This window comes from Chinchilla lanigera, unplaced genomic scaffold (assembly GCF_000276665.1).
Source record: "Chinchilla lanigera isolate Chin_1 unplaced genomic scaffold, ChiLan1.0 scaffold00192, whole genome shotgun sequence".
NCBI classification, from domain to species: Eukaryota; Metazoa; Chordata; class Mammalia; order Rodentia; family Chinchillidae; genus Chinchilla; species Chinchilla lanigera.
This window is the reverse complement of record NW_004955593.1, coordinates 333,191-350,545: the sequence shown is the minus strand read 5'-3', so window position 1 is coordinate 350,545 and position 17,355 is coordinate 333,191. Positions and strand designations below refer to the sequence as shown.

General features: G+C 35.2%; 1 protein-coding gene across 1 annotated transcript in view; it reads right to left on the bottom strand.

Annotated features, from left to right (window-relative positions):
* Positions 1-17,355, bottom strand: part of LOC102019004 — a gene marked incomplete in the record, with an annotated part of 405,168 nt that overhangs the window by 321,871 nt on the left and 65,942 nt on the right. Inside the window, 4 exon segments of the mRNA XM_005414632.2 lie at positions 6,581-6,675; positions 9,401-9,545; positions 12,457-12,534; positions 16,168-16,299. Of these exon segments, the coding sequence (XP_005414689.2) occupies positions 6,581-6,675; positions 9,401-9,545; positions 12,457-12,534; positions 16,168-16,299 (450 nt within the window).

Below are 17,355 nucleotides of genomic sequence, written 5' to 3'. Positions count from 1 at the left end.
TATTGTCTCCCTAGTGTAACAACCTGAAAGAGTAAATAAAACCCAAAATATATAATAGATACTGTGAAAAAGAAAGAAATTGCTCAAAGGAAGGAACAACTGGGATGAAGGAAAGGAGAAAAAAGCAAGGAAGAGGGAAGGGAAAAAATCTATATATGTGTATAGAAAGATAGCTGAGATAACTGTGCTGAAGTCTAATGATTTACTGAAAAGAAAATTATGTTAATGCTTATTTTTTTCTTTTTGACCAATTTTGCATACTTACATCTGGTAATCTGAACAACTAGTGTGAAGACAACTATATGCAATAAAACAACCACTGGTTAATTTCTACCATCTTGTCTAATGAAACTCTGTATCATTTCTAATGTCTTTTTTGTTTTTATTCTCTTTAATGGTTTGATCAATTTTGCATTTTTACACCTGGTAATCTGAGCAACTTTGCTGAAGATAACAATATGTAATATAAATGCCACTGTTAATTCCTCTCATTTGTTCTGAAACCCTGTATCATTTTTATTGTTTTTGCTTTGTTTCGTTTGTGTCTATGTTGTTGGTATTTTACTATTGTTATTTTTTATTATTCTCTTTAAAAGAAATAATTCCAAAATTACCTAAGCTTCAAAGATATTTTAATATATATCCCAATTTGTTTTATTTATGCAACTACCTTCTTTCAGTTCATTAAGAAAGTTTCATACTAATATCTGATGCTTTGTATGACAGTCTTTTTTTGTCTATATCTTGTATTGGAATCAATGTCTTTTAAGGTTATGAAACACAGTGTATCACCTATTGTTATACTCTCATTATTTGATGAATTTTTGTTTTAATTTTTCATAAAACTTTTAAAAATATGAGTATATGTACAACAGTCAAATAGATTGAATTAATAATTTTCAGACCTATGAAAATGAAAAGTCCAGGAGAAAGGTGATTTGATGATGAAGTAATTGCTCATTTAAAGAATTTATACAATCGCTTACAAATGACGCTCAAAGTGAGAGAACAGAAGCCATTTTCTAATTTATTCTAAGAAGTCTATATTGTCCTGATACAAAAATCAGACAAAAACATCAGCAGAAAAACCAACAAAAAGCTGCAGATGAATCACTCTTATAAATGTACATGTAAAATTTACCACCAAAATGCTAGAAAAAAAGTTTTATATATAGTATGTAAAATAAGTAAATACCATGATCAAACAGGGTTTGTACTGTGAGTGCCCAGTGGATCTAATATACAAAAATCAATCAATATAATAGATCATACTAATCAAGGAAACAATAACAGGATCTTTTTTTCTTCCTTGCGGTAACAGAAATTGAAGCCAGAGCCTTAGCACTGATCTGCATCCCCATCCCATAAACAGACAAGCTTTTGCTAAACGGCTAAATTGTCCATGCTACACTGGAACTTGCAATCTTCCTGCTTGAACCTCTCAGAATGCTGGTATAACAGGCATACATATGATCATAAAGTGGGTTTAAAAAACATTAATAAAATCCAACATCCTTCCATTAAAATGCTCAACAAAATACAAGCAAAAATATCCTTAAGCTCATAAAGGTAATACATAAATACCAATAATGCTGTTTTGAAAATGAAAGGTACCTTGCAGGATTTCCTCTCAAGATCGGAAAAAGACAAATGAGTGCCCTTATCACTTATAGTCAGTATAGTACTGGAGGTTCTAGAAATTCTATACTTAAGGGGCTGGGGATTTAGGTCAGCAGCACAGTGCCTGCCTGGCAAGTGCAAGGTCGTGAGTTCGATTCCCAGTACCAGGAAAAAAAACAAAAGAAACAAAAAAAAAAAGAAATTCTACACTTAAAAAAAGGAAAAAATATTCACAACAAAAAAGGAAGAAGTAAAATTTTCTTTTGTTTCAGATTACTTTATTTGTACAGGGGACTAAACCCAAGGCCTACACATGGTCTACATCCCAGCCCTTTTATTTTGATATAGGGTTTTGCTAAGTGGCTAAGTTCCCTGAGCTGGGCTCCCATTTGTGGTCCACCTGTTTCAGCCTCCCAGTGAGCTGAGATTATAGGTGTGTGCCACCACACCCAGTCAGATTACAAAGTTTTGTACCTAGAAAATTCTAAAGAATCCACTAACAATCTATTAGAATAAATAAATGAGCTCTACATGGTTGAATAATTCATTATCTATGCTGAAAACTGGTATTTTTCTATACACATGGAATGCCAAATCTGATAAAGCAATTAACGAAAAAAACTATTCATGGCAGCATCAAAGATAATTGTTGTTATGGTTTGTGTCTACAGGTCCCCCCAAATCCTCATATAGTCATGGGGCGGGCTTCTAGAGTTTATGATTGATCCATGATCCAATGCTGGGATTAAGGGTGTGAGTGCTAAATTCACCCTGGGGCGGATAGTTTGCATATGTAAGGGACAGGAAGAGGCTACTTGCCACTGCCACTCATCCCTTTTCCTCTGGCTACTGCCATCCTGCCTTGGAGCCAGCAGAGTATGGCCTGAAACCTCCACAGACCCTGAGCTAAATAAAACCTTTCCTTCCTTAGTTCTGGGTGTCAGGTATTTTGTCTCAGCAATGAGAGAAAAGTAACAAAGACAAAATTTGGTACCAGAGGAATGGGGTCCTTGCTGTGACTATACCTGACACTGTGGTTCAAGAGCCTTTGGAAATGGCTTGTGCGAAGTGTTTGGAAAGGTTTGGAGATGTCAGCTGAAAGAGGAGAGCTCGAATGCCTTTGGCTGTTCTCTACGGGAGATTCTGGTCAGAGCTCAGAAGACTAGAAAGCTGGTAGAAATCCTGCCAGTAAAGTTCCGGTTTGGGAGGTTTCTGCTATGGACTGCATTGGTTGTTGGACTCCAGATGATGTGTGTTATGGCTTGGCAGAAAGTTTGTCTGCATTTTGCTTGTGTCCACAGACTTTGCCTAAAACTGAGATTAAGGGCGAGGACTGATTAATCTGGCCGAAGAAATTTCCAGGCAGTCGATCCCCGGGGCAGTGTCACGGCTACTGTTGGGGGCTTTTAGTCAGATTTATGTTGAGAACCAAGAGTAAAGAGCCCAGCAGGATGATTTAAAATGTTGTGAGTTCAGCCAGAAGGGAAGCTCCAGTAAAGCTATAGATTGAGGAGATCTTGATTTCTGAGGAACAAGAGACTAGAAAAATGGCCTGAGGGCATCACAAGAAGCAAGTCTCTACCCTTTGCAGCCTCAAAACTGCAAAGGTGAAAGACCTTGCCTTGAGAAGAAAGCCACAGAGCGCCATGTCCCAGAATGGCAGCGGGGGCCACACCAGGTTCCAGAGTGGTGGCAGCATAGAGAATTTGCTCCTCAGAATTTGATTCAGAGTGCCCAATGATCCAGTCACTCGAGCCCCATGGCCGAGAGGGGAAAACTTGGCTATTGCTCCAGGTGGCAGCGGACCTTGGCATCACCCACATGGCACTGGTTTTAGATGCATACAGAACCCAAGAGTTGTGAGGTTAAAAAGGCTTCCACCTCGATTTCAGAAGGAGGCCTGGGAGGCCAGGCAGTGTGCCCGAGAGGGCAGCATGTGAAGCTGTGAATGTGAAGCGAAAGGTGCACTGGAGACATCAGAAGTTTGGAAAAGCCAGGAACGTCGACTGTCTGAGGAAAACTGCAAGGAGGGTGCAAAGTGGGCCCAAGAGAGAAGCTGTAGGAGCTGTAACCACCAGAAGTGCCATACGGGTGGACTCATGCAAGCCCTTTGGAGCTCACAATGTGCAACAGATTGCTTCAGATGCTGGACACAGAACTATAGGACATAATGTTAGCCCTGCTGGATGTTGGACTTACTTTGGTCCCAATGCTCTGTATCCCCTTGTTTGTACCTTTTGGAATGGTAAGGTTTATTTTGTGCCACTGAATGTTGGAAGTATTTAACTTTTCATTTGTACAGGGCCTCACAGCTGACAGTTTGCTTTACATCTGGGAGAAGACTTGGGACTTGGACTTTTCAGCAATGCTGAAACTGTTAGGACTTTGGCAACTCTTGCAGATGGACTAAATGCTGTTTGTATAAAGGCATGTGCATGAGCCTTTGTCGGGGAGGGGGTGGAATGTTATGGTTTATGTCTGCATGTCCCCCAAATCCTCATGCAGCCACGGGGCAGGCTTTTAGAGTTTATGACTGATCCATGATCCAATGCTGGGATTAAGGGTGTGAGTACTAAATTCACCCTGGAGCAGATAGTTTGCATATGTAAGGGACAGGAACAGGCTACTTGCCACTGCCACTCCTCCCTTTTGCTCTGGCTGCTTTTGCTATCTTCTGCCACTCAACAGTTGCCCTCTGCCATGTGCCATCCTGCCTTGGACCCAGCGGAGTATGGCCTGAAACCTCCACAGACCTTGAGGTAAATAAACCTTTCCTTACTTAATTCTGGGTGTTGGGTACTTTGTCTCAGCAAGGAGAGAAAAATAACCGAGACAATTATTTAGAAGTAAATTTAATAAAGAAACTGTGAATTATATAACTGTTATCAAACAGTTTTGGAGAGCAATTTGCTATAAGTTTGATTCATCTCTTCCATATGAAGGAAGATAAAGTAAAACACATAGTGTGAAGGCAAACATTAACTGTAAGGACATTTTTCCAGTATCATTTTAAAACCAAAGTGAGAAAAAACCCCAAGTACACAGAGAGAAGAACTAGTTAAATGAACATGACATATTACAGCCATAAAATGATAGAATACATATATTTTCTCTTAAAATGCATTTGAGATATTCTGAAACAGAAATTCAGTCACAACATTTTAATTGATGTAACTACTTAAAATATGTCTTGAAAAGAGATGATACATTATTTAATAAAAACTACAAATGTAGAAATATGGGTATAGAGATGGATAGAAAGACAAGACAGAAAAATAGACACCAAACAAAATAATGTCAGTACTCATTACTAAACATTAGGATTTAGGATATTGTTTCTTTTTTGCAACTGCTCTTCTAATTCCTATTAAATATACAAATAAAATTTAATAATCAGAAAGAGAACATCACTGATGTATGTATGGGATTAAGTAGAAGTTCATGTTGACAAGAATTACAGATGATTAAGACGTAAGAGATAGCTTTTGGAAGATATTCGAATACTGTAAAAATAAAAAAGTGAGCATTCCCTGAAATTTACCAAATTACCTTTTTCATTAACTTTTTGTCTGAATTAAGTGGAGGAATAATAAATTATCCTACACACAAAATATGGAAATACTATGTTATATTTCATGTACTGAAAAACACTGAAAAAACAAGCAAATCTAAAAATCATGTATATTGATATTTCATAGACCAAATTAGTCTGAATAAAACTACTTAAGATTACATTTGAAAGACAAAGACGTTCTGTCTTTTCATAGTAATCTTTTTTTACTTTAAAGAGAAAAGAACAAAAACAAAGACATAAAACAACATAAAAACAATAAAATCTACAGCATTTCAAAACAAGGTGACAGGAAGTTAAAAATGGCTGTTGTATTATATATTGTTATCTTCCAAGTGCTTACTCAGATAACCAGATATAGGCATGTGGTCTTGTGAAACTGTACTTGAATGTGGACAAAAAATTCACTTTCTACAAAACTTATGGAAATTGAATAGGTCAGCATATGTCTGGGTATAGTTAACGTTGCATATAAAATTAAAAAAGGATTTTTATCTGTTAGGATCTTAGAAAAGTTGCCTTTGGTTCTTATTGCAGTATGTTAATCTAAGTGAAGTGAGAATGAACGTTGTAGAAAACAATACCATGGTGCAGCAACCCCACAAACCTACCGCAAACAATGTACCACATTTAATAATGACAAAAGTTTTCTCTATCCCCTAACATCTGCACTTTTTCTCCAGGCCTTTACTTTCTTCCTCCCAAAAGTTAAATAGCAGATATCACTTGTCCTAAAGTAAAATTTATATTTCAGTGAAACTAGCATTACTAAAAAGTACAGTATTAAAGGCACTAGAATATTATTGAGCACAAAGCATCAATCTAGCCATGAGGAAATGTTTTGTAAAGTTTTCATATCAACAGAGCTCTCTCTTGAAACAGAGTCAGTGGTACCCTTTCCTTCTGGGCATATGCCAGATATGGGATTTTCCTTGATTGTGTGAGTTTGCTTTAAAGTCACTAAACATCAAGGGACAATGTAAAATAAGTCAGTATCATAGCAATTCATATTAAATATTTGCAGCATGCGTTCGGTAATTTCAAGTAGCCTTTTCAAGATCATTAAGCATATATCGCTCAAATGTAAGTATAAACCATATGTTGGACTGAATATAAGTGAAGCTTTTGGTAAGATTATACTTTGCACTCCAAGACACTATGCAATGTCTTGAATTTTCTAGAGGACACAGCACTCTCGAGGCACTCTGCAGTCATGAACCAGAAACCCTTAGCAAGTAATTTGTTAAATTCAAGGGTACAGCTAGGCATCTCTACAGTCAGAAAAAGAGCCATTACAAACAATTTGGGTGATTTTTGATAGGTTCTTGGCTATAAATATCTTTAATTCTACTACTCTCCAATAATATAAGTAATAAAACCCAAACTTACTTCTTTGGGACAAAATATTATTCCACATTCTAGCAGTGATTTTTTCTCTAACTCCAAAACATATGTACGAGGAACAACAGGCTTTTTGAAATGACCTACAAAGAGAGGAAAATGTACATATACAGTAGTCAGCTGCATATCTAAAACACCATTATTAATGCAAACATGTAAACTGAGTAATCTCATGAATGTATTCAAACAATAAAAAGCACTTACTGAAAAATCTGGGCAGGGTTGCTGCCTAAGGTTACTAGATAACCAGTCACTCTTAATACCAAGATTCTAAAAAGCAAAACTCATATCCAACCATAAAACATAAGTAAATCTCAGTAAATCTAAGACCAATTCATGTTAAAAAGAGTCCCAATTTCAATAGGCATACTCTGTCATATGGAGATGAACGTATAAAGGAATAGAAGACAAGGTTAAGTCATCGAACATATGGTACCAGAGGAGTCCGGACTACTTTTACAGTAAACATGGACTGGGAAAGACTCAGATCCGCTGGTGCTCCAAGGAGTTACGAAGAACACAAACATATATCCATCACTTCATTTATCCTCTTTGTTTGTGTGGTGAGAGATTTGAAATTTAGTCCCAGAAATTGTGAAATATACATTGCTATTACCTATGGTCATCATGCTATGAAATAAATCTGAGAAAACATATTTCTCAGGTAAAATAGTATCAATAATAAAACTTTATCCAAAAAATTTCTTGACAAAATGGAATCACTGTAGGAATGACGGCAATAGGTGTAGTTACTGAAACAACTGCCCCACAGTAATGCAGATTTCATAGTAAAAAATTATAACCACTTAAATAAATTCCTTAATGTTGTCCCAGAACCTCTGTTCTCATCCAGACAATTAGAAATCCTATTTTTCTCCCTAACGTATTCTCACTCATCCTAGGAACACTACTAATTTCAATAGTCCTTGTCTGGAAATAAACTTCAATATTTATTGCATCCTTTCTTCTAAGTCAATTTCACTCATCCTTGGTACAATGGTAAAACCTTTAAAAAACAATAAAAATTCATTCAGTATGTATAAATACCTTGTGAGTTGGAAGAAAAAGAGTATTATACAATACAGAACTGCAGGAAATAATATCCATCTAGAGTACCCACACACATGAAATAGATAATTTAAACCAAGGTTCATAAATAGATTAAAAAAAACAAAAACACAATATAGATTAGATAAATGATAGATCATAGATAGATAGACAGATTCAGTACATACTTCCAGATTACATAGTGTTCGTAACACTACACTGAACTACTTTAGCAGAAAACAAAAATTATAAATGTGGTCCTTGATCACATATAGCTTGCAATCTAGTAGGGTATAAACACATACACAGTTCCCTTGATCACAAGCAGAAGTCAGTTAGTGCTATAATAAAACTACACAATATGCTAATGTATCAAAGGTAAAAAGGAACAATGGATTTCAACCAGCTGGATACTGGTGGCTATTGGTAATAGGAAATCAGCAAAGCCTCTTTAAATACTAGGTTATTCTTATTTGCTTTGTTTGCACCATGTTTCCTCTTCACTACATATATTTTTGTTAGTGCATATTGCTTATACAGAATAATGGGTTTCATTTTTTCATTTTCATACATGTATGAGTATATAAAATACTTTGATGATATCATCCTTCTGCTTCAAAGCTTTTGAAGTGGAGGAGAAATGTGACTGGATCTTTGACGTAACAACACTATTCTCTAAAACAGGTGTGAGTAACAAGACTTGGAGACAGCAAGTTTCCTAGAGGGGAGGCTTGAGTCAGTGTGAAAGCAGAAGGAAAGAAAGAAAGGCTCCTCACAAAGTAGCTTTGAAGAATTACCAACAAGAGTTAGTCATCATAGAACAAAACACATGAGAGTACAGGGACACCTAGAATAAACTCTCAAGGCTAACAGTGTTTCAATATCTAGAATTACTTATATAAGCGAGTGCATTTTTCCACATGTATTTCTAGCTACATACTGTAATCTTTCCTGAGCAATTCCAGACTCCTAAAACATAGCACGCCTACCTAATCCTAGCCCTGCTCTTGCATTCCGCTAAGTACAAATTTCACTCCCAGCCACCTACCTCTTAGAGTCAAAAGCTAAAAGTTACTGGTAGTTTCTTCCCCTTTGCTAATGCCCACAGCCAGAGTCATCAAATCACAGCATGTCTAATTTTACAGCATGTACATAGCTTTGTACTCTCTTCCTTTCTATTCCCAGCGTCACTGCCTGAGCTGCCCGAGTCCAGGCTCTCATCACTTCTTAGTCGTACGTCCCTAATATCTAACTAGTCTCTGTATCTATGGTCTTAACCTCCTCATCCTGTCTTTCCCCCAGAACATTCCCAACTCTGCTCTAAAAGGGAAATTATTACAATGTGAGCCTAATAATATTTCCTGGATATAAATCCTTTAAGGGTACTACATAGTACTTCATCTCACAGATAAAATTCCACAAAAGGCCTTCGGTAACCTTTCACCTGCCCTTTTAGTCTAGTTCTTCTATGTTCTAGGATTCCTGGACTCCTTACTATACAGATTTCTCAAACTCTCGTTCTTTTAAGTATAATAGTAAATATAGTAATAAGTCATGCATTATCAGTGTTTCAACATTCAAGTTGATATATTTCTAGAAATAAAACCATGATGATTTATAGAATAGTAGAAAATCAAACACTGAGTCATTGAAAATACTTAAGAATAAATGTCCTTGACTTAAATTTTTAACAATTATGCCTTAGAACAATTTAAAACTGTTCTTTCTTTCGAATAATACAATACAGCATGAAATACGTACTGGATCTGCCCTTGAAAGTCATTGAAAACTCTAAGAAGTCTTTGAGATTAAACTCCACTGTGGCACGTGTTGCACCTTTGTTTTGTATTACAAATGGAATCATCTGGGTAGCACCAATATAGGTGCCACTGAATTTAAATACATTCTGAAATTTAAAAAGAAAAAATTATAAATAATGGTTTATTTAAATATATCTACTCAAATATGGACGTCATATTTATCAAGGAATTTATTAACTGCAAAACAGAACTGTATAAAAGAGTCACAATTTTCTTTCTCTCCCTCATCTTCTACATGTAATCAATATCAAATCTCATTAATTTTGCCCCCTCTTCACCTCTTACCCTTGCTGTAACTCTGTGAAGTGAGTAAACTATCAATTTTCGTTTAGTTTTTAGATTTTGACTTTGCTAAGCCTCCTCTCCACAACAGAGCCACTATTAAACTAATTGAGTGTCTGACCACTTTACTCCCTGTCTTGATATTTGCCAGTTCCCCCTCACCTACGGGACGATGCCCAAGCTCCTTAGCAAGGCTCGTAAAGCTCCTCACGATCTTGTCTGTGTCATGTTCCAGCTTCAATTAGCTCCACCCTCATACTAGCACTTAATATTTCATCAAGCGGCATGACCTGTCATTTCTAGCCAACATGCGATACTTCACCCTTCTGTGTTTTAGTCGTGGAGTTTCTTCTGTCAGGAAGGCCATTCCCTGACTAGCAACTGCCTGGTAAATTTTTATGTATCCATCACAGGCCAGTTAAATAAATCACAACTAATCACACACTTCTCAGAACTATTTCTGTTCCTTACAATTAGTAACCTTGTGACATCACATAATCTGCTTACACGTATGAATCTCCTATTAAAGATTCCAATTCACTTTTGCATGTAAGTACCTGTTTTATACCTATCTAATGAAAAGAATGGTTGCTTACTATATCTGAACTCTAGCTCATACACTAAGCATATGCCATGAAATTCTTAAGGTTCCATTTTATAACAGATATTATAGATACCTTACACATTCTTAATAAAAGCATTATGTACAACATTAAATGGAGACTTATTAACAATATTTTTGGATGAAAAAACTACATTAGGTTCAATCAGTTACTATTTGTTTCATTTAAAATATTAACACAAATTTTTATATGAAACTTTCAAAATCCTAAATGAATAATGAGAGTCTGGTGCTTTGTATATGTAAAACATTCACTCCTCTTGTCTCTTTACTCTCCTGCTATGTGCTCACTAGGATACAACTTCTTAATTGTGATACTATTCAAAATCAAAGTCCTTACTATGTTATTATCAGCAAAATTCACTTTGCAAAGTACATTTTGATGTTAGAGTATTGTTTGGAAAAGGCAGCTAGATCTAAAATCTAAAATAATATCAACATATTAATGAATATGTATTAATATAAAGTCCTGTAAATTGTTCAAATTAACTATAATATGCAAAACATGCCACTAATGACTTTAGACTGAAGGCATAAAGTAATAGAAGTTTCAATATTGTCTAATATTTTAAAATGCCATACTATTGCAGTGGAATAAAACACTCTGGATTCTATACAATTTAATCCCCAAGAATTATCATAGCCTTGAACAAGCTAACTTATTACCTATCAGTCTGTCTGGACAAGATAGACTTTCATCACTGACTAACAGGCAAGTTAGAAAATTATACCTTTAAGATAGACCCTAGAATTTTTGTGATGCCATTGCACCACACAATAGTCGTGAGGCAGCCAGCAGACCTCATAAGTCCTACAGTTTGCTCAATTCTGTATGTGTGTATAGTTCTGCTCAATTTAGTCCAGCACTGACATGGTGCTAGGTGTTGAAGAATGAGAGGAAGACAAAAAGGGACTGCAGGTAATCCAAAAGTAACATAACAACCACTATGATGGAGATGTTCCAACATTATAATATGTCCATAACATCTACATCATAAGAGGGAGCATACAGTTTTGCTTTGAAGTATCACAGGAAGTGTCTTTGTATACATGAAAATAATTCTTATTCTTGAAAGGCTGGCCAGGAAAAATTATAGTGTATTTGTGTGTATGTGTGTGTGTGTGTGTGTGTGTGTGTGTGTGTGTACTCTATCAATTTTAGAGCAAAATTTTGTTTACAGACAATAAGCCACAAACTAAATGTGACAGTAGTTCAGAAAATGCAAATCAAGACCACAATTAATCATTATTTTAAACTCGATTGACCAAAATTTACATCTGACAATGCAACTTGTAGAGCAATGGAATGTGGGGCAAAGTGAACTCAAAAAGGCATTTTAAAATTTATCTTGTAAAATTAAACATGCACATACTTTATACCTAAGTTTCCAAGATTTTTTTTCTTCTTCTTCTTTTTTTTCCGGTACTGGGAATTGAACTCATGACCTCACGCTTGCCAGGCAGGCGCTGTGCCGCTGAGCTAAATCCCCAGCCCCTCTTTATATCTCAGGAACTGTCACTCCTGTAGAGGTCCTTGAATATAAATAGCTACAGCTATATTTTTATATTAACAGAAAACAGAACTACCTAAGTGGATGGACAATGGATTGAGTATATAAATTATTGTATGTTTACACAAAAATTATTATATAGTAGTGACATTTAATAACATAGTTGCATAGAACTTAGAAAAATACAAGAACCATAGTATTCAATGGTAGCACATCAAAGGCTACACAGAACACGTCTTTATTATAAAGCTCAGAAAGGAACAAACTAATGAATGGTTAAGGCACTTACACATACAGTATATGATGTCATTCACAAGTGATTATCTCTATGGACAGGCTTGTGATGAAGCCTACAGATGATTTTAATGGTATTTGCAGTGTTCTGATATCTACGCTCAGTAGTGAATTTGTAAAGAATCATTCATTAGACTGTAGCATCATATATATTATGCATATTAATATTCATATGTCAAATTACTTCAGAGTAAAATGTTTAAAATGTAAATGGACTAATTTGTAATATATAAGAAATAAAATTCGGCACACCCATATACTGACCACACATACAGGTAACATACTCACCGGTCTGACTTCAATATCAGCCATTTCACCAGATCCACCAATTCTAAGGTCTAGGATATTTGCACGGTGAATAGCAACCTTATTTAGAAGAAATATAAAAGTTTGTAAGCACCACATTAAAATACAAACTTATCTAGAATTTATGTAACACTTCATAATTTAAATAACAGCAGCATAATATAAATGTACAAAATTTATTATGGCAGTTGCCTGCACATTTCTTGCGCTGTAGAACTGATACTTGTGCGAAGAGTGAGTGTGCATCCAATCAAAACCACCACAGGTGAGAAACCACCTAAGAAATCAAAGTGACTAATTCACTCTTCCAGAGAATCAGTGACACTATTCATAGGTAAAAATCAAATCACAAAATAGCACTTTCCATACTCATTTTGGAAGTCAGTATGCCAACTCGGGAGTCTTATTAAAATTGCTATGTTACTAATATATTATTCCTGTATTTTAAAGCATATAATACAAAACATTTGACTAAAATCATAAAGATCGTTAATTTAGCGATTCAAAAGATTTACATATTGACATGCTTTTCATTGATCAACCCCATATAAATTTCAACATCCATGGGTTGATTCTATTCACTGCCTCATCACTGTTTACTTATTGAAGACTTCTAGCTGTCTTAACATATTCACCACCCTAGCCTATTGTGTCCTTGACATTCTCATCCCCACAGGCGTAAAACTCGCCCTGCACACTGTGACCAATCACAAATACATAACATCTGCAGGCATACATGCATTTCTCTATCTGACAATCTCCTCTTATCCCTCCTTTCTCATTTGCAAAGACAAGAGTTCCAGAATATCATGTCACAGATGTTGATAAGCTTTGATATATAATGAGTCCCTGAGCAACCTCAATTCAAACTCTCTACTTTCACTTCCATTCAAAGTCTTCCAAAGCATATCATTCCACCTTTTCACTTAATAATACATTTGACTCATTTCCACTCCTCTAGGCCTTTCTTCGGACATTAGAAAAATTCACTGTCACCCCTAAGATAATCCTTAGCCTCCACAGTAGCAGGTACAGTATATGTGACTATCTCTGCATCACTCATCTCTATGTGGAGATCCCAAAGATGTCTCTGACTCAAACAAGCATTTCCATTTACAACTGCCATTCATCTTCTGATTTTTCCGCACTGATTCTCATCACTGTCTCACCACTGGTTCACCTCTCTCACTTATATGATCCTTTTCAACAAGCAAGACTTAAGTAATCATCTCCTAAATTTGCCTAAAAACTGCTGAGTCTGACTTCTTGAACAAGAATGTCATTTTTTTTTTGGTCTGGACATTGTCACTGGCCTCATAACTCTGTAATTACTTTTGAACCTCATTTACAGATCATTACCAAAATGATCTCCAAAAAATGTGAATAGTACTGTAAAATGCTCATGGTGAAAATACCTAGCTTGTAAGATGAAGGCTGCATTTCCTAATGTTGTTGACAAGACCCCATGTTACCTAAAATTAACAGAAGTCTCTACGCAAATCTTTGCCCCTATCATTTATGCAGTCTATAAATTAATCTAGTGATGATAAATGGCTTCTTTTTTTTTTTTTTTTTTTGTGGTACACAGGGATCGAACTCAGGACCTTGCACTTGCCAAGCAGGTGCTTGTACAGCTGAGCTGTATCCTCAGCCCTAAATGGCTTCTTACAGACGCCTTGCACCTGTCTCTCTCCTTTAAACCTAAGTATACGCTATTGATATTTCCTTGAATATTCTTTCTTCACCTCTTTTCTCAATTAATTCCTTTAAATCAGCCTGACTCTTTTTACTTTATGAAAAATAAAATGTGTAACGAAATAAGACAATAAAAATGGTTAATACATCATGTATTCTAATGCTAAAATTAGTTACCTGATTCTTAACTTCGTCTGTATTTTTTCTTTTAAATTATTAATATATTTATGATGCATAATAAATACATTAACCATGGGAATTGGCACCTGCACATATCACATCTTGATCCTCTTTTCTTCCCCTTCCCCTCCCCTTCCTCCCATCTTCTCCATTCCCAGATCCCACTGCATCGTCACAAAGTCTAGCTCTCTGTTTCCTAGTATCTACCTTTTATTTTGATCTTTAAATTATTTATATTTTGGGTTTCTCATATATGATGAACCATGTGATATTTAACATACTGTGTCTGACATTTCACCTAGCACTATGGACTTCAGGTGAATGTATTTTCCTCAAATGAGTCATCTGTGTCCTTATTAATGGATAAAGACACATTTTCTTTATCCAATCATCTGTTAGTGCGCATCATATAAGGGACTTCCAAGATTTAGCTATGATAAGCAACACCCTAATATTTCAAACCTAGATTATGTAACTTTTCTGCATCCCTTAGCCTGCTGTATTTCACCAGTCGCACTTATTATACTATAGTTTAACTGGTAGTTGATTTCTGTGAGTGTCCTACCAGATTATAAATTATTAGGGATTAAGAACCCTAATTACTCTGCATCCTTAGCATCTACAGCACAGATTGGAGTATGTTATGAATGTTATATGAGTGAATAAACAAAGTTCATTATTTTATAATGTTACAAAAAGAGTGCTAAAAAATAGAGCTATCTAAAATGTAGTGAAAAAAAAGAGTGCTAAAAAATAGAGCTATCTAAAATGTAGTGAAAATTAATTTTAGTAAAATCTCACTTTTATTTCCTCCAGAAAATTACGCAAAAAATTTTGACCAAGTCTCAAATAATTTAACACCATGTATAATTTATAAATTTCTTTCAACACATAGTTATTTAAAAAAATAAGTTACCATTCTCAGGTCATTTATTTTGGGGTCATGAAAATCAATGTTCATTAAATAAAGCTTCATTTTGCTAAATCACTTATTGTTACAGTAATTTAAAAAAATAAAACGCAGGCTATAAATAAGGCTGTTTATTTCTTGAATGATATTTACATATACAATATCTAATGTGAGAAAAAGTACACAGTTGATCACCAGATTGAACATTAAGTGTATTCCACTCCTTCAGTTTTATAATTGAGTAAAATTTTGTACACAATAGTCTCTCATGTTTTATTTGTCATGTATAAAGACGGCTTAGAGAAATACCTAAAATCAAGGTAATGTCTTTGCAATTATATAATTCCTTGAAAATATAGCTGTAAAATTTTTGTTATAAAATGTAGATCTTAACATTACATATAGTTTGCATACAATTCATAGAGTTATCAAAACTATTTAGAATTACTTACCATAACTGATCATTTTTCCTAAGCTATCTGATGCTATGAAAAACCCATCCTCCTTTCCATGACCAGTGAGGCTTTGTCAAGACTCAGAGCTACCAAGTGTCACTATAATTTTATGTGACAATGTCCCATATCGGTGGAAGGGATACATTTCAGCTTAGTAGAAATTTCCATTACCAACTTTCACCACAAACATTTTCTGCAAATACCCACCAAGTTTTGCTGTACCTAATTTTATATTATATGATTTAGATAAGATCGCTTATTTTTTAGATTTCTAAAATATTCCATACATCTGTAGAGCTAACTCAATTTCTACAAAAATATTAGAATATTTAAGATTACTTTTTAGTGTCATAACTTCACGATTCCTTCCCAATAGAGAACAATTAAATATTTTACAGACTCAAAAGAGCTGATAAAGGTTTGTAGCATAAAAACACCTATGGATAGACATACCTTTGCTTTTGTATCAAATTTTTCTGCAACAGTGGGTTTACAGGAGATGTGAAGAACAGTTATTCCCCCAAGTGGAATTATTCCTTGTGATGGGGTAATATTAATAATAGATAAAAGGCTCTGGTCACAAACCTGTAATTGAAAATTTGTAAAAATGCTACATAGCGTTTAAAATTAACGCTTCAAAGTTTTCATAGGAAAACATCCACACCACTACTTAGAGAGAATACCTGAACACAGGACATGAAGCGATTTTGTAATACTGTTTGAAAATATCAGAGTTTGAACCTACCACACGGAATTTCAACTCTCATTTAGCAAAAGGAACTTACAGTAGGACATTTTCTGATTCAAATAGGATGATAAAGTTTATTTCCTGCTGTATTCTCAAAATTGCAAAGCTTAAATGAATGAGATATATCTCCTAGAGAGGAGAAGATTCTGGATACAACTTTGATATCATGCCTTTCCCAGTTCCTAAAGACTAAAAGAATAGTTAGGGGCTGGGGATATAGCGCAGCGGCACAAGTGCCTGCTTGGCAAGCGCAAGGTCCTGAGTTCGATTCCCGGTACCAAAAAAAAGGGCAGCCTGAACTGTATAGCAAGACCCTGTCTCCAAAGACAAAAAAAAAAGAAATAGTGAGAAGTCAAGATGCAGAAGCAATCTTTCTTTCTTATCTCCTTAATAGAAGGCCTAATGTCTTAAGATATTTTGATTTTCAAAAATATTATAAGTAACTTACCAAGGCTTTATGTATAATTTGTTAGAGGTCAATTTAAATCTATTTACCATCCTTAAATCTAGAATAATTTAAAAGGCAACTGGTCAAAATATTTTACAAACAAGTAGGCAAATAGACTATTTAGGCAGGAATTAATTCTGAAGCAGTGAAGCAGAAAATGAATTTTTTCACTTACTCTGGCCAGAGTTGATTTGACCGGAAAAAGACATGCCAATGTAAAGCTTGAATGAAAGATCTCATGTGCTATCCTCCACTACCACTTATGGGGTGCGGGTCTCGATATATTTTTTCCTTAAAAAGATCTCAACACCATTTACTCCCTCACTTCCTTTAAATAAGGAGCAATGACTATAAATAGACTATCTTCAGAATGGCATCCAGGTAAGTATCATTTGATACCAGAACAGCACAGACCAGAGGGGGGAAATAAAGAGAAATGGATAAA